Source organism: Rhinatrema bivittatum, chromosome 8 (genome assembly GCF_901001135.1).
Source record: "Rhinatrema bivittatum chromosome 8, aRhiBiv1.1, whole genome shotgun sequence".
NCBI lineage: Eukaryota > Metazoa > Chordata > Amphibia > Gymnophiona > Rhinatrematidae > Rhinatrema > Rhinatrema bivittatum.
The window spans coordinates 227815739-227838563 of record NC_042622.1 but is presented as its reverse complement, the minus strand read 5'-3'; the positions used below and the strand labels follow the sequence as shown (position 1 = coordinate 227838563).

General features: G+C 43.6%; 1 protein-coding gene across 1 annotated transcript in view; it reads left to right on the top strand.

The window, feature by feature from the left end:
* The window catches only part of LOC115097804 (involucrin-like), a 110065-nt gene that overhangs the window by 11348 nt on the left and 75892 nt on the right, over positions 1–22825 (top strand). The window contains exon 2 of the mRNA XM_029613867.1: positions 21024–21135. Coding sequence (XP_029469727.1) covers positions 21038–21135 — 98 coding nt within the window. The 5' untranslated portion in view covers positions 21024–21037. The remainder of the gene's footprint in view (positions 1–21023; positions 21136–22825) is intronic.

Genomic DNA, 22825 nt, shown 5'->3' with positions numbered 1-22825 from the left:
ACACAGGACTACATGGTGTGGCTTCCGCTGAGTCCATTTGTGGTGGTTGAACTCCACCAACTTATTGAAGGAAGTCAGCCTCTTCACCCTGACTTGGATTCTGGTCACTATGGATGTGAGCCTCTCCTGTTAGGGGGCTAACTCTCAGATGCAAGTGCCCAGGGGAGTTGGTCCCTGGGGAACCCACACGTTCCATCAATTGACTGGAGACTAGGGCAATTTATCTGGTGCTTCTTCACCTCCTGGGGTTGATTTGGGGAAGGCCTATTCGGGTCCTCTCAGACAATCCCCACAGCAGTGGTATATGTAAATCGGCAGGTGGGAACTGGGAGCATGAATGTTTCGTTGGAAACGTCCCTCCTCTTCCCTTGGGTGGAGACACAATTTGACCTGTTGTCAGTGGCACACATTGCAGATTAGAAGAATGTTCGTCTATTTCCTTAACCAAAATCATTTGGCTCCTGGAAAATAGTTTACCATGCACGCCTTTTGAGTAATTTGTTGCAAGTGGGGTTGTCCGCAGCTAGACCTGATGGGTCGCATTGAAATGTAAAGGTAGATCATTTCTTCAGTTGGCGATGGGAGCAGGGCTCGATGGGAATTGATGCTGTAGTGCAGCCTTGACCAACAGAGTACCTTCTATATGCCTTCCCTCCGAGGGCGCTCATAGGCAGGCTGCTACGATGGATAGAGCTGGATCCAAATCAGGTGATTCTAATTGTGCCTGATTGGCCTCTGCCTTGGTACACGGATCTACTTTGACTACAGGAGGCATGACTTTTGAGGTTCTCAAAGGTGCTGGGTCTTCTGGTACAGGGGCCCGTAGTCATGGAGGATCCAGCTCCATTCTCTTTTATGGCCTGGCTCTTGAGTGGAGACAACTCCTTAAGGGTAGTTCTCCGTGGTGATCTCCATGTTGTTGAAGTCCAAGAAATGGTCCACCTCCTTAGCATATGTCCCAGTCTGGCGTCTGATCAATTTTGTCATGGATTGGGGTCTGATCCGAAGCTTTGTCTGTATTTTATTTATTTATTTAACACTTTTCTATACCGACCTTCATGGTAATGACCATATCAGATCGGTTTACATCGAACAGGGTAACAACTGAGACAAAAATAAACATATGACCAGAAGTGGCAAAGTTACATTCAACAAGGAGGGCGAACTTGGAGGCTTAATCAGCTGGAAAGAGAGGCCTAGGATGGCTGAACAATATTAATAATATAATAAGGTAAGCGGGCTGGCGCTTGATGAACTTAGCGGTATAAAGTTCCATCACTCCTGAAGGGAATAAGATCATCTAGTGTGTGTACGGGGGATCTGAGAAGGCTTGGCGGAAAAGCCATGTCTTATGTTTTTTCCTAAATGTAGGGAGGCATGGTTCCAGCCTTAGGTCTGAAGGGATGTTATTCCAAATCGTTGGTCCTGCTGTCGAGAAAGCACGGTCTTTGGTCGAGGTGCGGCGCGGGGCTTTAGTTGGGGGAGCTTGCAGAGTTCCTTTGTGGAATCGGTCTGTTGGAGGTATAGAGTTTGAGGGGGATTTCAAGGTCGAGTTGAAGTTGATTGTGGATGGATTTGTGGATTAAGGTGAGTGATTTGTGTAGGATTCTGAAGTTAACTGGTAACCAGTGTAGGTTTCTGAGGATAGGTGAGATGTGTTCTCCACGGTTGGTGTTAGTCAAAATTCTGGCTGCGGCATTTTGAATCATCTGTAGTGGCTTGGTGGAAGAGATGGGTAGACCTAAGAGGAGAGCGTTGCAATAGTCTATTTTGGCAAATATCAAGGATTGGAGAACTGTCCTGAAATCGTGGAAGAACAGGAGGGGTTTGAGTCTTTTAAGAACCTGGAGTCTGTAGAAGCAATCTTTAGTTGTGATGTTGATCATTTTCTTTAGGTTTAGGCGATTGTCGAGAATTACCCCCAGATCTCTTACATGCGTATGAGCGAGCTGGCTGTGGGAGGGAGTTATCGTGGTTGGAGGAGATGTGGAGGAGTTCGGTTTTCGCAGTATTAAGGACCAGGTTAAGACTGTTGAGAAGGCTAGAGATGGATTGTAGGCAGCTATTCCAGTGAGTGAGAGCTTTTGAGATGGATTCTGTTATAGGGATCAGAATCTGCACGTCGTCTGCGTAGAGGTAGTGTATTAGTTTGAGATCTGTTAGCAGTTGGCAGAGGGGGAGGAGGTAGATGTTGAAGAGGGTGGGAGATAAGGAGGATCCTTGCGGTACACCAAGTGAGGAATTTGTAGAAGGTGATTCTTTATTATTAATTTTTACTTTAAAGCTTCTGTTGCTGAGGAAAGACTTGAACCAATTGTGGACTGATCCGGATATACCAATGTCTGATAGGCAATTCAGGAGGATGGAGTGGTTGACGGTGTCGAATGCCGCCGAGATGTCTAGCAGGACTAGTAGAAAGGAGTGGCCTTTGTCTATTCCCATAATAATGTGGTCTGTTAGTGAGATGAGAATTGATGTATACTGGATCTCTGCTGCTAGTACCACCTCTGATGTAGTGGCTGTGATGTCACAGTAGAAATCTGTATAGTCTGCCTCATCTGCTGTTAGGGGGAGATAACCCACTTGTCATACTACTTTTGAATGTTCATTTTCAGATAAATCTGTTATAAATGTGCAGTTTAATTGTATGTGTCTGTGGAGGGTATGCAAGGCTGTAAGGTTTGCTTAGGTTACCTAATACCCTTCCCTTGACCAAGCGTCCTGTGAGTGTGGGAGGCGGGTGTCCGTTTTTAAAAATATAGATTTCTAGAGGGAGCTGTGTGGTTTTTTTTGTTTTTTAGACAAGCCTGTTACAGAGACTAAATGAAGTGAGGCTGAGGGGAGGAGAGGCAGCAATAAAGCTAGCACCGGCCCTGGGTTTCAGGGTTTTTTTGGGTTTTTTTATTTAAACTGGTCTGGGGTTTTCCCCCCTTCTCCTTCTCTTTCTCCTTTCTCTGTCCCTCCATAGGTGAATTGGGGGGGAGGGGAAGCACCTTGTCTGTCTTTTGTTTTTTGCTGTGTTTAAAGCTTTGCAAAAGATAAAACAGGCAAGGCAGTGTAACTGGAGGCAGTTGGAGAAATTCTCCGGTGTGTTCTGTGCCTTTCTCAGGGTTTTTCTGACCATGGAAGTGAGAAGTGATGGAGATGTCTACTTGTTGTGACAGTGCGCAGGAAGATCAGGAGAGCTGCATAGTTAGGTTGCATTTGTATTTTTGGAGGGAGAGTAGCGATTGGAGTTGCTGATTCGGACTCAGAGAGCCAGGGGTGGGGAGGGGGACTACATTAGTGGGGCCTTGGGGCAGCCGATTCCCTCCAGAAAGGGATCTGTGGAGCAGACAGTAGCCATTTTGGGAATCCGGGGGCTGAGAGTTTGCTAGGCTGCAATTTTTCAGCCCTGCTGTTCAGGAGCTACTACTATGTCTTTGGGGACAGTGCTTCTAAGGGAGCAGTAGTCTTTCTCCCCTCCCCCCCCCCCCTGGATTTATCCTCTTAGCAATGACATCCATGCCAGAGGAGTTGGTGAGGGATCTGTACCAGGCATATTTGTCTGCTGCAGTCCAGTTCCACAATCCACGCCAGGTGTCTGGCTACTAACGTAAAGATAAAAAAAAAAAAAAAAAAAATAAGAGGGTGACCCTTCTGGAAAGGGGTTGCCCTAGAAGAACTTAGGAGCTCCGGGTTGGAAGTTACCATGGAAGAGTTAGTTTTATAGAGGGAAGAATCTCCCGAGGGGGCGGGGGCAGCCCCACCCCCGATAGCTACTCCTCTGTTTGGGCATCAGTGTCCAAGGAATTCCTTGTGTTAGAATCATGAGCCTCTATATGAGGAAGAAGTTGGATGTCTAACATGGCAGCAGGGCCTGCAGAGTGCAGGGGCAAAACCACGCTCTACATGGTTTGTGATCAGAAGATGGCACAAACAGGGGAAGTTTTGAATTTTATGCTGCTAGGATTTCTATGCACAAGAGAGTCTTGAAAGTACTGGATATGAGCCCATGTGGGGATCTGTGGTAGCTGACTTGTTTGTCTTGCGAGGTAATGGGGAGGACTTGGGATCTCCTTCCCTTTGCCCTGGCAGCCATGTGTAGTTGGGAACTTCTCACAGTTCAATTGCAGTAGTCTGACTCCCCCATCATGCGAGGCTTCTGCTTGCCCTAATCACATTTTTCGGCATGTTTTAAATGTCTGAAAGTCTTTGCTTGGGCCTGGGAGCAGTCCGGAGTTAGGCTGCAGCCCTTTCCAGTTCAGTAGGGACACTGGGCAGATACCTGTACAGGCAGGAATACAGTCTATTATCAGAAGGAGATCCTCTGCAGCGGAGGACTCCAGGGATATTTATACTGGAGTCCAAATGGTAGGCACTTAGGTGGCAATGAGGATGGTATTTTTGATGCTACATCTTTCTTAGGGTGATCTCGCATCCCCTTTTCCCAGTCTCTGTGTGTGCTTTTCTTTGCAGAGTAGAGGAAGGGGATACATTCCGAGATCATCGGGGGACCCAGGTAATGTCAGTGTAAGAGAGCTGTCCATTGTCTTTACACTCAACACGATGAAAGATTGGATTAATTTGGAATGGATACCTCCCAGAGGCTGTCTTTTGTGGGAATTGGTTTGCTAACCAAAGTACATCTTTGGATCTTCAAAGACGTTTAGTGCAGACAGGCCTGATGATGGCTAGCATAACAATGCACTTTGCAGCTTTGTTGTGATATGGCTTTGCTGTGTCAGGCTCAAAAGGATTCAGTGTAAGTCTCTTTGCTGTTCCATCCATGTGTAATTAGTGGATGAATGAGAAGACTGTATTCTGTAGGTTTAGCTGCTGTAGTGGCCGCCAGGAGATTTTTTTTTGGCTACAAAACTGGGCGCCAAACTTCATCTCTAAGCCTATCTTCTCAGAGCTTCCCTTTATGGAGTGTCCTTGTTTGAAAAGATCTTGAGAGCATGGAGTTCAAGGTAACGAGACTCCCAAAAGGTCCAGCAAGGGCTGCTTATCGTGCTTCTTTTCCCGCAGTAGGTTTTGGGAGTTTCAGAAGGTTCAGCAAAGAAGATATATTGATGTTCTAAGTTCTCAAGGTCTGTGGCAGATAACTCCTTTCTCTTCATCTAGTCAGACTAGGCCAGACAAGTAGGTTATGCACGCCAGCCAACAGTCAGAGATAAATATCAACAGGCTCACTGATGTCACTCCTTATACATCGCCTTGCTGCAACAGTATGCCAGAATTCTCAGTCTCTAGCAGATGGTAGGCAAACGATCCTTTGCTGTGGATTTCTACTTGGTAGGCTGATCAGGAAACGTAGCTCAGTGCTCATGAGGTGAAAGGCTTCTCCTCTTTCTCAGTTGAGCCAGGTCCTTGGAAGAAATTTAAGGAAGTTATGCCCCGAGGTTTGGCCTTGTTCTTTCTCCCTCAGTGGCACAATCCAGGACCAGGGGACTTCTAGGAGATGGCTACCGATTTATCCTCATTCCTCTGGATCTCCTATTTTTGGCTTCTGTGGATATTTGTTGCTGTTCCTACTAGCAGTGATAGTTTAAAAAAAAAAAAGATGAAAAGGAGTGTACAGGTTCAGCGATTGAAGGATGGTGGCAGTTCTGGAGTGTGCTTGGACAGTGTTTAGAAAAAGAAACTGTCAGCTACAATGAACAGAGTCTGAGTATCTGGCTTTGGGGAATGGTTTGGGGCCACAGGAGATGGGTACAATTTTATATCAGATCAGTGAATCCTGCAGTTCTAACTAGCAGGATTAACTCTGGAATTCTGCAATCACATTTCAAATGTCTTTGATCCCTTGCTGGGCTTTTTGCCTGGAAGAGAGTAGTTGTATGACTGTCTCTAAAGGTTTCTCAAATGATGCTAGATTTCCTTCCCCCCCCACCCAAGAGCAGATTGCATCCGTCCCAGATCTTGTACCCATCTCCAATAGAATTAGGGAGATAGCCACCCATCTGTGGAAAGAGATAGAGCCCCTTTCCCCCAGGAATTCAGTGCATGACCAAAGAGGAACCTGTCCACTTGGATTTGACCTTACCTCCCCTTTCATGGGCCACAGATCTGAGAGCTTCAGCCATCAGCATATACTGCAAATACACTTGCTGCTGTGAAGGCTCCCCCAGAGCTTCAGAACAGTGCCTGCCACTTCAGAATCACCCTCCCCCATCCCACAGTACCTCTGCGAGATTCAAGGCGGCAGAAAGTATGGGTCAGCAACACAATTACTTTCCCTCAGGTCAGGCCTGTGGCCCCAAACCATTCCCCAAAGCCAGATACTCAGACTCTGTTCATTGTAGCTGACAGTTTCTTTTTCTAAACACTGTCCAAGCACACTCCAGAACTGCCACCATCCTTCAATCGCTGAACCTGTACACTCCTTTTCATCTTTTTTTTTTTTAAACTATCACTGCTAGTAGGAACATCTACTCGTTCAAGACCTCTCATGATCTTAAAGACCTCTATCATATCCCCCTCAGCCGTCTCTTCTCCAAGCTGAACAGCCCTAACCTCTTCAGCTTTTCCTCATAGGGGAGCTGTTCCATCCCCTTTATCATTTTGGTTGCTCTTCTCTGTACATTCTCCATTGCAACAATATCTTTTTTGAGATGCGGCGACTAGAACCTTTGAGCTAGGAATAGAATTGGTTGCCCCGGTGTGGGTGATAGTGTGCTGATGGATTTCAGTTGGACAGACGGGTAAGTGCTTTGTCTGGGATGGCTGGCTCCGGGGCAGCAGATGCCCAAAGAGAGACATGATCTATCAATAGGTTGAAGGCCAGAGTGATTCAATTGGCTCTTCTGATCTTTGTGACTCTGCTACTGGATCAGGTGGTTAGGATGAGGTTTGATAATGTCACTGCTGTGTATAAAGATAATCAGGGAGGACCAAGCATCCTACGGTATTGTTACAGGTGGTTTGATTTTTTTTGTTTTTGTTTTTTGTTTTCTTGGACAGACAGTAATTTGAAGGCTTTGTTGGTGTCAAACATAACAGGTGTGGACAACATTTAAGTGTTTTGATCCAAGAGAATGACCTTGAATCAAATTGGGTTTACTACATGCCTTGGCTGTGTGAGTCCCTTTAGGATTTCTCAAGGTCAGTAATGCCTTTAGGAGGTCCAATGGTCTTTTATACTATAGTGGAGTGAGGAAAGTTCAGGCAGCAGCTCCAGATGCATGTTGGATTGAAAAGATTGTTGGGAGACTAGGTAGCTTCTGGTAGTCCCTTACTTAAGCAGATGAGGGCTCTTTCATGAGCTCAAGTTGTTTCTTGGGCAGAGCTCAGTTGGTATCTCCTTTGGGGAGTTGTCATACACTGACTGTCATATTGTCTCCTTTTTTAAGCTTTGTTGTGTAGATATCAGGGACTCAGTGGAGGTTTTTTTTGCTTCTGAGGTGTTGAGAAAGGGTTTGGCAGTGCTCAGGAGTAGCTTGGGTACATCCAATTCATCTGGACTGGTCTGATGTAGAGGAATGTGTGAAATAAGGTCCTATCTGATAATTTCCTTTCCTTGAATTCAGTCAGATCAGTCCAGGAACCCTCCCTGTGCTGCCAAACTTGTGTATCACAGTCTGAGATGGTCATTAAGGAACGTTATGCTTCTAAGCATATAAGTTCCTTAGTGTATGTTTATCGTGCTGTATTTGTGCTACTTCTCAGAGGACAAGCAGGATGGCAGTCCTCACACCTGGGTGACATCATCCAATGGAGCCCGGCACGGAAAACTTAAGCCAAAGTTTCTAGAACTTGGGCATGCATTATACTATGTGACCACTCTGGGTCCATTCAGTCTTTTCTGTGAAACCCGGTGTTTTGCAGTAGAGTGAGTCTCTAACTTTTTCAATTTGTCCTGGTGTATTTTTCACTGCAAGTACAGTTGCACTCATAAGTTTACATACCCCTGGCAGAATTTGTAAGATGTGTAGCATTTTAAGAAAGCATGAGTGATCAGATAAAACATGTCTATTTTTAATGTTTCAAATTAAACTATTTTATGCATCACAGAGTAGCACAATCATTAAACAAACCATAGCAATATAGGAAATAATAAAATGGTCCTGTTCAAAAGTTTCCATACCCTTGAATGTTTGGGCTGATAATATACACTCAAGCTGACACACACAGGTTGAGATGGCAATGAAGGGAAGGTATCCACACCTGTGCCTTGTTTGATTGTAATTAGTGTCTGTGTATAAATAGTCAATGTGTTTCTTAGCTCTTGAGAAACCTTTGTGCATTTCATCCAGGGCTGCACTAACTTTGGTGATTACTGAAGCATGGGGAAAGCAAAAGAACTTTCAAAGAATCTGTGAGCAAAAGTAGTTCAACTTTATAAATCAGGAAAAGTATATAAAAAGATACCCAAAGATTTGAAAATGCAGCACTCGGATGGTCGAGCGCAAGGACCCTTCAGCTCCTGCCCGATGTGTACTCGAACAGCCAGTCGTCCAGATAGGAAAAAACATGAACTCCCAGTCTGCGAAGGTGCGCTGCCACCATGGCTAGGTATTTCATAAAGATGCAAATGGCAGAACACAGTGCTGGAAGTGCTGTTTTTCCACCATGAATCAGACATGGAAAAGATCTCACTGTGAGTGTATGTCTCTTTTAGATCGAGAGAACATAGCCAATCCCCTTTTTCCAGGAAAGGGATCAGAAGTGCCCAAGGAATCCATCTTAAACTTTTCTCATTTTAGAAATTTGTTCAAGGCCCTTAGGTTTAGGATGTAATGGAGTCACCCTGTTTTCTTTGGAATCGGGAAGTACCGGACTAAAATCTCCACCCTCTCTGCTCTGATGGAGCGGGCTTGACTGCTCTGGCCATTAAGAGGGAGGAGAGCTCAGACAGAAGCCCCCAAAATGGACTTAGGTTTAAATATGTACCCTCTGCAATTGATAGTGAGGACCCATAAGAACATAAGAAATTGCCATGCTGGGTCAGACCAAGGGTCCATCAAGCCCAGCATCCTGTTTCCAACAGAGGCCAAACCAGGCCACAAGAACCTGGCAAGTACCCAAACACTAAGAAGATCCCATGCTACTGATGCAATTAATAGCAGTGGCTATTCCCTAAGTAAACTTGATTAATAGCCGTTAATGGACTTCTCCTCCAAGAACTTATCCAAACCTTTTTTGAACCCAGCTACACTAATTGCACTAACCACATCCTCTGGCAACAAATTCCAGAGCTTTATTGTACCTGAGATTATACTGGGCCACTGGCTTGCATAGAACCACAGCCTACACCCGACCAGACAGTCCATTGGCACAGGTATCCTGGGCTTGGCTACACTCTCTTCAACCCAGTCAAAACCTCACCTCAGGGAGTTGACTGAGGCACAGTCTGGGGCTTTGGGGCCCTCTGCCTACGGCAGCTATAAGGGGCCTGCTGTTTTTGACTGGACTGAGATGGTGGAGGATGTTTTCTCTTCAGGCAAAAGAAAGACTTCCTTGGGCCAGATCTCAAAGAATACCTGGATGAGGAGGCCAGATCTGCGCCACAGCATCCTTCACATTTTTTCAATAAATTCTTTAATCTGCATGGCACATCAGCAAACCCTTCCTGCACCTCCTGATAGAGATCCATAGCCCGGAGGCAGGGGGTCTATGGGCACTGATCCCTGCAGCACACACTTGATGCTGCCTCGCAAACATTGTAAGTTGAACAGATCCCATGTTTTCCACACTCCAGATACTTATGCACTGGGTCACTAGGGTTTGTCATCTACCCCAAGTTCCATTTCAGCCAGTCATCTCAATTGGACTTCATTGGAGCCTGCTAGACATGGCTTACATCAAGGCCTTCCTGCTGCGACAACGGGCCATCACCTTGATGACCACTATGGTGGAGCCAGCAGGTATTGGTATGGCACATGTTGAAACTGATGGGCTACATTGCCGCAGCAATACATGTTATTCCCTTGGCACACCTGCACATATGGAGATCCCAATGAACCCCAAGGTCCTAGTAGGTTCAGGCCACTCAGGATCTGTGGGACTGCAACTTGATTCACTCCTCTCTAGGACTCTTTATCCTGTGGTAGGAAATTTCCAATTTGGACTGGTGGGTGTCCTTCCAAATTCCTTAGGTTCAAATTATGCCAACAATAGATGCATCCATCCTAGTCTGGGGAGCCCATGTAGATGGGCTCAGTACCCAAGGTCTCTGGTTTGCACAGGATTGTCTCTGTCAAATCAATTTCCTGGAGCTACGGGCAATTTGGTATGCACTATGGGCTTTCAGAGATCAGCTGTCCAACAAAATTGTGTTGATCCAGACAGCCAAGTGGCGATGTACTATGTCAGCAAGCAGGGAGGTATGGACTCTTACCTCATGTATCAAGAGGTGGTCCAGATATGGTTATGGGCGGCCTTCTCCCACAGGATGGTGTTCAGGGCCAAACCTGGCCAGTCCGGAGAATGGGATAATGGACATCTTTTCTTGCAGCTGTGCACAGCTTTTACCTCCCGCACAGGAAGACTGGTGGGGCCATGGTGGAGCTCATCCCACCATGGGCTGAAGCACAGTAGAGACCCCCAAAACTCTGGGTGCTGCTGCTCCTCCTCCGTCCTGCTCATGTTGCCTCAGGGGAAAAAAAGGTTTCTGGAGCCACGCAGGTAGGAAGGAGGAGAAGCATCGCCCACGTGCAGAAGAGGAGCTCAGTGTCTGTGGCAGGGCTACTGTGGATTCCATCTCATGATGGACCGAGAAGAGGAGTTCCTGTAGCAGGGCTGCCAAGCCAATCCCATGGTGACTCATGAAGAGGAGGTCAGAGGCGAGAGGGAGGCTGAGGCCCTGTAGAGTGTGTGTGTGTGTGTGTGTGTGTGTGTGAGAGAGAGAGCATGAGAGAATGAGAGCCTGTGTGTGTGAGCATGAGAGAATGAGAGCCTGTGTGTGTGTATGAGAGCATGTGAGAATGAGAGCCTGTGTGTGTGTGTGTATGAGAGCATGTGAGAATGAGAGCCTGTGTGTGTGTATGAGAGCATGTGAGAATGAGAGCCTGTGTGTGTGAGAATGAATGCATGAGTGTATGTTTGAGGGAGGAAGGGAAGAAGACAGATGGAAAGAGAAGAAACAGGAAAAAAAAGACCTGGTAAAAGGAATTGGGAAAAAGACCAAGAAAGGTAATTGGGGGGGGGGGGAACCCTGGGACCAACCGATTACAAAAATAAGGTACAACAAAAGGTTAAAAAAATTTTTTGAATTTTTAGTGATTGGCATATGTTATCTTTAGGAATTACATATTTATATTTAGTTCATTCTTCAATATTCACTGTTCAGAGTCTGGTTTCTTGGGCTTTCCTTTTTATTTTTGTCTGCATGTTTGTTTCTAATTTATAGTCCCTTATTCTGTATTAGATAAAGGTTTGTCTGTGTTCTGCATGTGTAACTGCGGTGCAGTATTTCTGCTAGCATGTAGTTTTTCTGTAGGGCTTTGTAGCAGTACAGCTTGTTCTGTTAACCCAGTAAGTGGTGTATTAGTGTTCTAAAGCATGATATGTTAAATGTATTGCTGCCGTGTCATAGATTAGGCTGTTGCTGTTTGAGACCTGAGGTAGTGCTGGTATGGTATGGCAAGGTACTAGGTGTCCTTTTTTTTTTTGGCAGGTGTTTGTGTTACTTCTCAAAGTGTTTGGCAGTGCGTGAGAATCTGGGGAGAGAAGGGAGAGTATTGAGAGCATCTGTGTTTGTGAGAATGAGCATGCAGGTGTGAGAGCGTGTTTGAGTGTGAATATGCAAGTGTGTGTATGTAAGAAAGTTTGTGTTAATGCTGCTACGAATGTTCCCTCTAAGGATTGGGTTGCTGTGAACATAAAATTGAAAGGCTTTTAGCATCAAAGAAAGTAGTATTCACTGGGTAATGAAACTAAAAATTTTTATTCCCAGCAACCCAATCCTTAGAGGGAACATGGTCAGTGAGCATAACTCATTCGTGTGGAGTGATCTGACTGGACTCAGGGAAAGGAAATTATCAGGTAAGACCTAATTTTACTTTTCTTTCAGGGAGGTTGCTCTTAGGTTTAGTTTTTTCTGGCCGCCTATAGCTTTAAAAAAAAAAAAAAAAAAAGGTTGGAGGCAGTTTGACAGGAAAGCAGTCAGTGAGTTCCTGCATCAGCAACATTGGGGCAGTTGGGAGGAAATGAACAGAAGCCGGTAAACCCTGCAATGCAGGGAGGGGGTGAATAAGGCCAGTGTTTTACAGCCTGTGTAGTGCAGGAGTGGCCTGACTCAGTAGCGGGATGCCTCAGGGAGAGCTGTGCGGTCACAGATAAGCTGGCAACTGCTCTGGAACACTGAAAAAAATGTCCTGCATGTGAGGGCTACCACAGCAGCATATCAGTTTCTAGTTTCTGTTGGGCTTGTACCAGGAATGGGGAGGGGGGGATTGATCCAGAGTCCCCGGTTGCTGGAAAAAGGAGTTCAGTGGAACTCTGCGGTGATGATATCAGAAGAGTGGTTGCAGGCTTCTGACAGCTCCTTATTGCATGCTGCTCAGAGCAGTGTTTCAGAGGTTGGAGAAGTCTTCGGGAATCCTCTGGTGCTGTCCTTGTTGGACCAAGTCCTTTCTCAGGTTCATAGTCCTGGAGGAGAGTTGGGAACATTGGAAGATGAGGATTCTTCTCCAAAGGAGCCATTTTCCCCAGAGTTTGTGGTTTTGATGCAACAGGCGTACTTGATTAAGCAAGGTGCTCCAGGAAAGAAGTTGATTGACTTGAAGATGAACTTTAAGGGCAGTCAAACCCTGGCCAAAAGGGAGGATTCATGTCATCCAATTTTGGATCTAAAGCAAGCCATCAAGACCCTGAAGGTGCCTCATTTATGAATGGACACCTTAGTGATGGCGATGAGACCGAGAAGTTCTAACGTCCTTGGGTCTGATGGAGGTGGATCTGTATATCCCGATTTGAAAAGATCATCAGAAAAATCTTAATTTTGCTGTCATTTTCAATTTCAAGTGCTTCCTTTTGGGTTAGCCATGTCACCACAGTCTTTTTCCAAAGAGATGTTGGTAGTGACAGCCGCCTTATGGCAGAAAGCTATTCTGGTTTATCCTTACCTGGATGATTAGTTGATTCAAGCAAAATTGGTTCAGGAAAGTGAGGTAGCAACATCTCTAGTGATTCAAGTACTTCAGGAGCTGGGTTGGTTAATAAACTTTGTGACGAGCAGGTTGAGGCTTATTCAGACCCTGGAATATCTGGGAGTTCTTTTCGACGTGAGATTGTCATGTCAGGCTAAGAAAGCAAAGGATTCAGATGCTCCAGAGTAAGGATCAGGCCTTGGTGAACACCCCATGGCCTTCATGTAGCTGTATCTTCAGCTGTTGGGATACATGGCAGTAGCCTTAGATTTGGTTCCTTGGGCGAAGGCGCACATGACACCCTTGCAAAAGACCTTATTATCCCAGTGGGATTCCAGTCATGGGATTACACAATATGGCTTTGTGTTAGAGCAGGCAAAGCAAAACCTATTGTAGTGGTTGGTGTCCATAATTTTAAAGAGGGGAGTTGATCTAGTTGTTAGTAATGATTGAGGTTAATCTGTTAGGTTGGGGTGCTCGTCAGGGGCTAGTAGCATGAGGAACATGGTCACTGGAGGAGGCTCAATGGGCAATCAACCACTTGGAAACCAGAGCAATACAGTTATCCCTGCTGCACTGGGGTAACCTGCATGGAGCAGCAGTTGTGCTACCCTTAACAGAATACATGGGGATAACCTGCATGCTATAACAGTTACTACCATAAACCACTTGCTGGGCAAAATGGATGGACCATTTGATCTTTATCTGCCATCATTGCTATGTTAGTATGTTATTTGACAGGTCTTCTCAAGAGGAGAGCAGTAAGGATGTTATCAGACAATGCAACAGCAGTTGCATGAACAAAACCAATACAAATAAAATGTATAAAACAAAATAATTAAGCCATAAAATTCAAACTAGTGAGTCATGCTTGACTCTACATATCATAGTCTGGAAAATCACTTCAGCTGTTTTTGAAAAGAAAGTCATCATTCAGTCGCAAACGTAGCAAGTAATTTCACAACACTGGTCCCATATTGGAAAAAGCACGCTGCCTAGTTTCATATAAATGGGCATTTTTGGTGGTATTTCTAAATGTGCAGTGCCAGATGAACGTAATTCACAAAATGACTGATGTAAAATTAAACATTCAGCAAAATAAGGTGGTCCTTCCATTTTTAAAGATTTAAACACTAAAACCAAGACTTTGAATGGTACAATGAAACCAGTGCAATTGATGAAATAAAGATGTCACATTCTCCTGAAACTTCACTCCTAACACCAAGCAGGCTGCTGAATTTTGAAGAACCTGCAAAGCCCTAAGATGGAATGCAGGAAGCCCACAGTACAAAGAGTTACAGTATTTGGTGATAATTAGAAAAAACACCTGGACAATGGGCTGAAAAACACTGAAATTCAAAATGTAATTCAAATGATGTATTTTTAACTTGAAATAACCAGATTTTAATACTGAATGTATCTGAGATCTAAATGAAAGTTGAGAATCAAATACAAAGCCAAAGTTACGGACTGTTTCAGAAAAATAATAGAATTGCCCATTACTGGCAGAGAATGAGAATGCAAGTCCCCAGGAACCTTCCCATTCTTAGAAAAATAACATCACTTTAGACTTGCTATAAAATTTAAAATCAGATGATTCCTATGCACCCATTCATTAACAATGCTCAAGCAGTATTCAATTTTGTGTAAGACAACAGCAAATCATTATGACAAGGAAAAAATATCTGTATGTCCACATAATATCTAAAAGTGATGGACAATGTATCTAACAAGGCATAAAGACTGTAGGTATATATTAAACAACAAATATTCTGTGGAACGGCCTGGAGCAGGACCATATAAAATGAAACAAGTTTGGAAGTGAGGTAAACTTCAATTGATTTTCAGAATAGTATGTTCGTGAGGAACTAACTAAACTTAAAGTAGATAAAGCAGTGGGGCCAGATGGGATATAACCAAGGGTACTAAGGGAACTTAAAGATGTCCTGGCTGCTCCACTGGCAGACCTTTCCAATGCTTCTTTAGAGTCTGGAGTACTCCCGGTGGGTTGGAAATGGGCAGATGTGGTTCCTATTCATAAAAGTGGAAGTGAGGAGGCTGGGAATTACAGACTGGTTAGTCTGATCTGTCTGGTAAGCAAACTAATGTAATCTCTGCTAAAACAGAAGATAGTGCAATTTTTGGAATCTAATGGATTGCAAGATCCGAGGCAACATGGTTTTACTAGAGATAAATCTTGTCAGGCAAATCTGATCATTTTCTTTGATTGGGTTACTAGAGAGTTGGATTGAGGGAGAGCGCTAGACATGTACTTGGATTTCCACAAGGCATTTGACACAGAAGACTTATAAATAAATTGAGCGCCCTTGGTATGGAGCCCAGAGTGACCGACTGTTAGAAACTGACTGAGTGAAAGTCAAGGGGACAATGTCTAAGATATATAAGAACTTAAGCAACAACCTGGTGTGACAGGAAATGATCCTGTAGAAAGGGCCTGCTCTCCAGGTGAAGCATTGTCCTTTTGTATCGAGGATGTCTCTTCCAGGGCCATTGCCCAAGACAGAAGGCTTAGCTTTGCCGTCATAGTTGGTGATTGAATTATTAGGAATGTAGATTGCTGGGTAACTGGTAGACGTGAGGATCACCTGGTAACATGCCTACCTAGTGTGAAGGTTGCAGACCTCACACGTCACCTAGATAGGATTTTAGACAGTGCTAGAGAGGAGCTGGTTGTCATGGTACATGTGGGTACCAGTGACTTAGGAAAATGTGGGAGGGATGTTCTGGAAACCACATTTAGGCTCTTAGGTAGAAAGCTGAAAACCAGAACCTCCAGGGTAGCATTTTATGACATGCTCCCTATTCCTCGCACAGGTTCCCAGAGGCAGGCAGAGCTCCGGAGTCTCAATGCATGGATGAGATGATGGTGCAAGGAAGAGGAATTCAGTTTTGTAAGGAATTGGGGAACCTTTTAGGGAAGGGGGAGTCTTTTCTGAAGAGATGGGCTCCACCTTAACCAAGGTGGAACCAGGCTGCTGGCACTACCTTTAAAAAGGAGATAGAGCAGCTTTTAAACTAGAACCAAAGGGGAAAGCTGACAGTCACTCAGAAGTGCATGGTTCGGAGGGAGGTATCTTCGAAGGATACTAATGAAGCATTAGAATTAGGCATCCTAACAGAGAGGTTCCAATAATAAGAAAAGTAGTGCATGTGCTTATAAGTAAAGAATCACCTGAATTAAGATTACAAATTATCCCTGACAACTGAAAAGCAGAATGTTAATACAAACAAAAAACACATTTTGAAATGTTTATATCCTTATGCCAGAAGTCTAAAAAGTGATATGGGAGAGTTAGAGTGGCTAGAAGTGAATGATGACAGACTTAATTGGCATCTGAGAGACATGGTAGAAGGAGGATAACCAATGAGATAGTGCTATACTAGGTTACAAATTCTATTGCAATGATAGAGAACAACAACTTGGTGTCAGAGTGGCACTTTATGTCCAGGATGGATTAGAGTCCAACAGGATAAAGATCCTGCAAGAGACTAAACGCACAATAGAATCTTTATGGGTAGAAATACCGTCTGTGTTGAGAGAGTGTAGTGATAGGAGTATACTACCACCCACCTGGCCAAAATGATGAGACAGACAGTGAAATGCTAAGAGAAATTAAGGAAGCTAACCAAATTGGTAGCTCAGTAATAATGAGTAAATGTAACATCAGGACATGCTAGAAAGAAAAAGTTCTTGGGTGGAATAAATGACAGTTTTATTGAGGAATTGGTTCAGGAACCAATGAGAGCAATTTTAGATCTAATTCTCAGTGGAGACCAGGATCTGGTGGGAGAGGTAACGGTGGTGGGGCCGCTGCAATAGTGATCATAACATGATCAGATTTTAATTGATGACAGGAAGGGGGGGACGGGGACAGTAAGTAAATCCATGGCTCTAGCACTAAACTTTCAAAAGGGAAACTTTGACAAAATGAGGACAATAGTTAAAGTGCAGCTACAAAGGTAAAGTGTGCGCAACAGGCGTGGGATAGGAGGTGATATCCCTTTGTGGGTTGCAAACTGGTTAAAAGGCAGGAAACATAGTAGGATTAAATGGTCCGTTTTCACAGTGGAAAAAGGTAAACAGTGACGTGCCTCAGGGATCTGGTGCTTTTTAATATATTTATAAATGATCTGGAAAGGGGCACAATGAGTGAGGTGCTTAAATTTGTGGATGACACCAAATTATGCAGAGTAGTTAATTCTCAAGCGGATTGTGATAAATTGCAGGAAGACCTTTTGAGACTAGAAGATTAGGTGTCCAAATGGCAGGTGAAATGTGGACAAGTGCAAGATGATGCACTTGTCCACATATATGATGCATATAGGGAAAAATAACCCTTGCTGTGTTACACGAAGTCTCCCATCTGCTAGCAGAAGAGCCCATAACCTACTAGTCCTGAGTCCATCTGTCTACACTAAGGAAAACAAAATTATCAGGTAAGTAATTTCTCCATTGTTCATGTTTTTACGATATACCAACAAGAATTCTTGTTACAGAAATGGAGTGCAATATAGAAAATACGAGAGAAAAAATACTCTCCACAATACTGCAGTATTAATACAAAAAATATTTGCACATTCTCATATGTTGAAAGGAAATGGGGGGAGACAAGCAAATAAAGCGGTTTTGAAAGAAAAGTTTAAATACACAAAGAAAACCGTGATATTGCCAGTTATTATTACCAACTACCAATTAACGGGTCGATACAGTAAAGTCCGCTGGAGAGCGGGCGAACGCACACTCTCCTGTGCGCCGATTCAGTATTCAGATTAGGCCCGGTGGTAAAAAGAGGCGCTAGGGACACTAGCGCGTCCCTAGCTCCTCTTTTTGGACAGGAGCGCGGTGGCTGTCAGTGGTGGAAGTTTTCCTGAAAATTTGGATTCTGGTTTAACTATTTCTGCCTTGAAGCTGGTCTCCTTGGATGCTGCTAGTGGAGAGCATAGTGGCTGTGGAAGCCATGCGATGAATGTTATTTCTTTCAAGTCTCGTCTCCCTAAACCGCCTGAAATTACCTTGGAATTGGTTTGGGAAGCTCTAGTAACTCTGGAAGCTTCTATTTCATCTTTAACTAAAGTTATGCTGGATACTAATAATCAAACAAAATAATACAGCTTCTATATCCAAGATTGTAAATAAATTGGATGTATTTGAATCTCATGTTGCTACGATGAAGAAAGTTCAATCTTCATTGATCCAGTCAGAGCAATTACATACTAAGAAGCTGGGAAATTTAGAAAACTTACAGAAGTTTGTATTTAAGAGTTTTTTGAATTTTCCCATAATAAGACTGATTTCGCCTATTGAACTAAGAATTATATTTCTCAAGTTTTGAAAATTCCTAGAGATGCAATGCTGGTAATAACGAAAGCATATTTATCATCATTCACTGAAGGAGTAGAAGGTGCCCACTCACAAGCTCAGAGCCATACTTTAGATCTTTCAACTGTCTTGGAAACATCGCAAATCCTGGAGATTTCTCGGAGGGATTCTTTTGGTGACATTTACTTTTCACTCAGATAGGAATAACGTTCTAAAATTCTTTTTTCACAACTGTCTATCACTGTTTTATAGACAAAGGATTTGGATTTACCCAGACCTTACTAGAACTATCCAAATGCGTGAAAAAAATTTCTAGCTATGCGTTCTGAGGGGGTCTCTAAAGGGGGTCATTTTGTACTTTGTCACAATTCATTAGATGCCGAGGAATGGGCTCTTTTGCAGATAGCTTTTTCCTAGATAGTAGCCCAGTGTGCGCAGCCTTAAAATAGATAGATCCAATGACATCCAGCAAGAATGTGAAAATAACCAAGTTCTTCAGCAGGTGGAAAGACAGGTCATTGAATCTGGATGTTCTGGTACAAGTCTGTCCTCAGGATGGTGGTCTTTGTGTTTCCTCCTTCGCCCCTAATGGTCATTCAAAGGATTTCCAGGCATCAGGGACTGGTAATCCTGGTGGCTCCAGATTGACTGAGATGGTCTGTGGTTCACAGACTTGGGCCGACTTGTTGGTGGAGGCGCATATGTTTTTGCCTCAAAGCAGGAGATTACTGATTCATGGCTCAGTGGAATGGGAAGTCCCAGGTCGATTTTCTCCAATGGCTTGGCCCTTGAGAGGTCTCTGTTAATTCTCAGGCGGTGATGTACATGCTCTTGCATTCCAGGAAGGTGTTTACTTCCTTGGCACATGTGAGAGTTTGCTGCATCTTTGAGGATTGGTGTGCAATTAAGGTGTGTTCTGCAGTTACGTATTTGGTGCCCTGTATCCTTTAATTCTTGTAGGAAGGTTTAGAGAGAGATTTGGCTTAGAACAGGAAGTGGCTATTGCTTGTTTTAGGGATTGTTTGGATAGACCCCTTGCCTTACCATCCAGATGTATTTCATTTTCTTAGAGATGTGAAGCACATCAGAGCTCCGGTTAGAGATCAAGTTTCTCCTTGCAACTTGAATGCAATATTGTCCTATTTCTCCAGTTCCCTCTTCGAACATTGGAGAGATATTTCAGTGAAGCTTCTTATTCTTAAGGCTGTTTTCTTGCTGGCGATATGTTTGGCGAGACAAATTTCTGAATTTTAGACACTTTTTAACATACTCTGCTGAGATCGTGAAAATATGGACAGTTCCTTCTTTTCTGCTAAAAGTTTCATCTTTTCATCTTAATCAGGCAGTTTGTCTGTGGAGCCGAGTATGAGCAACTGCATTGTTTAGATGTCAGTCTTGTTGCCCCACTTGAATTCATTTAGGAAATCAGATCCTTTATTCTGTTTGGCATGAGGAAAGATGAGGCAGCTTCTATAGCTTTCTTGATGTGTTGGATTAAAGAGGTTATAGGAGTGGCTTATATAGGGTAAGGGTCTATTGCTTCCAAAGACCTTGAGAACATATTATACAAGAGCTCAGGTGTGGTGGTTGGAACTAAGGTTGGTTTTGCCAGTGGAGATTCGTAAAACAGCAACTTGGTCTTCCTTGCCTTCATTTTCTAAGCATTATCAGCTGTATGTTCTGGCCAGAGAACATGTTTCCTTTGGGTCAGAAATCTTGAGAGCAGGTTTGGCAGGGTCCCGCCTGCAAGAGAAGTAGCTTTGTTATATCCCATGCATTTGGACTGGTCTGGCTGGATGAGGAGAAGGAAGAAATGTACTCTTAGCTGATAATTTCCTTTCCTTGAATCCAGCTACACCAGTCCAGGATGCACCCTATTCGCCAAATGGGTACAAATGCATAAATTTGCTATTTATCGTTGTTATACACTATTGTTCTTGAATATATGTTCTGTAATTATTAACTGCTGTTAGATTTCCTGGAAGCCCCTGGTTCAGCGGGGTTGGGGGTGGAGCTTGTTACAGGATACTGGGAAGCTGAGGTGAGCACAGGAGCCTATAAGGAGTGACATCAGCAAGTCTGTTAGTCTGTTTCCATCTGCTAGTTGGTGGGCATAATCCATGTGTCAGGACTGTTCTGGCTGAACTCATAGAAAAGAAATTATCAGGTAAGAATAAATTTCTCCTTTTACTGGCATTGAAACAGCCTTTGCAGTATTTTTCCATTTTCTGTCTTGGTGTAATGTCTCCAATTGGGTTAATTTTGTGCATACCTTGACAGGAATTAGCCTCACTTCTAAGCCCTAGGATAATGTTGCATTTGAGCTCAGTCTCTTAAATTTAGTGTTAATGCCTTTCCTAATATAATAGGGGAGAGTAGTAGTGCTACAAGCCATTAGTATTTGGATATTAGTTTATAGCAGGGACTACTATATTGAGTTTCCTAACTATTACAGCAGTGATTCAATGAAAAGTAATTAGTAAATTCATAATAATTCTAAAAAGCATATGAAGAGGTATTTATTGGGCTGTATACTGACATTTGCAGAATACCTTGGTTCTTCAAAATGTGTTCATTGTAGACTTCTTGTTTCAACACATTATTTCTAGTTGACCTGAAGACGATGGATACTGCAGAGAAATTGGCCCAGTTTGTTGCTCAGGTGGGACCAGAAATAGAAAAATTCAGCAGGGAAAATATCGCAAATAACCCAGAATTTTGGTGAGTAGGCTGTGTTGTGCTTTTGTATATAAGCAGCAGGAGAAAATGTAATAGCAAAGCTTGAATTTATTTTGCAGTTCTTTGTTCAACTGAAAATTTTCATTTTTACAGAGTGCACATGCCTCCATCCTTCTCTGGCAAATACTCATCTTATCAACCTTCTATACCAGTTCGGACAAGGGGGCTGTGCCTCCTTGGTAGCAGGCGGAGATAGAGATCTACAAGGTTTTCATGCCATCATTTCATTATATGAGCTGGTGCAGTAGTAAACTTTGTTGGTATTTCTTTGACTCCAGCAAGTGCAGACATAATTTGCACTGGTGCAGCATTTGGAGGGCTCCTGAATAACTGTCCTTTTGGAGGTCACAGTAGAGCCCAAGGGGTAAGGACGTAGACTCGGGTTTTCTGAGCTTGGGAGGGCCCCAAACACCCTTGGGGGGGTTGAAATTTTCCACTCAGGGTTATAGCCTTTCTTCTCATCTCCCTCCCTCCCTCACCCTGACCCTTTACCTTGTCCTCTAATATTGTGAGCCCTGGTCCTGTTCCATCCCTGTTTGAGGGATCTTAGCACTGAGCAGGGTAACGGATCAAATTACTAAAAAATATATATATATGGGGGAAAGAATGAACTGCACAGATTTTCTTATATTCCAATGGGTGCTACAGTCGTTCTGGGAGAGCCTCGGGGAAAGGGAAGTATAGAGGGCCAAAGAAAGTGCCACGTGTGGAGCCTATTGCCGGAGATCCTCCTCAGGCTCAGTGTGTGTGTGTAGTGGCTGAGGGGAAAGCACAGGCCAGCCTATATGGCAAGATTCTCCAGCATGAGGCAAGAGGGGGGAAGTGGGGAGGGTCAGAGCTCTGCCTACTGTGGAACGGAGAGGACCCGGGATATCCTGCCTTTGAGTGTAAGAAAGAGAGCCTGGCACTGTCTTCCTCGACCTCGATTTCTTTGGGAGACCCCTTAGAGCTGTCTGCTGAAAGCTTAGAGGCCAGATGTTCTTTTTTTTTTTCCCTGGGCTTAGAGCTACTTTTTGTGCAAGGCCTTTCTCCTACAGGGCAAGCCTGGGGGACATTCTCAGAGACCTCCTGACCTCAGCATTTCTTGGGAATTGGAGCCACTCTGCGAGGAGATGTTACTCTGTGAAAGACAGATATACAGGATCTTTGGCAGATCCTCACTTCAAACCAATCAAATTTAAGAAAGGTCTTAAAACTATACTTTTTCAGCAAGCATATGACACCTGATTTTTATTTGTTCTTTCAAGAAGTTTTTGAATTGTTATACCTGTTAATTTTTATTGTTTATATACTGTTTACTGCTTTTATTTGCGTTATGTTCTTACTCAATACAATATTTTAATTTTGTTTATATATTTTGTATTTTATCATTTTATATTATATCTTTTTATTGTAAATCACAGTGATTCCATATAATAGAAACACAATAAATCAAATCAAACTAACCTCAGGACCGGGAGAGAAACTGTCAGGGTCTCGAAAGAGAAGAAAGTGAAAATTCTCTCAGCAGATATTGGAGACCTTTGTTCTCTGGCTGTTTTAAAAAAGAGAAGCTATTCTCTTTCATATCCCAAGTGCTGAAATCCCTTAAGGTTTCTGATCAGCAGACAGAGAATCCCAGATTAGAGGGGGATCCCATTCTGGATGGCTGCAGGAAACCCCCAAAGTTATT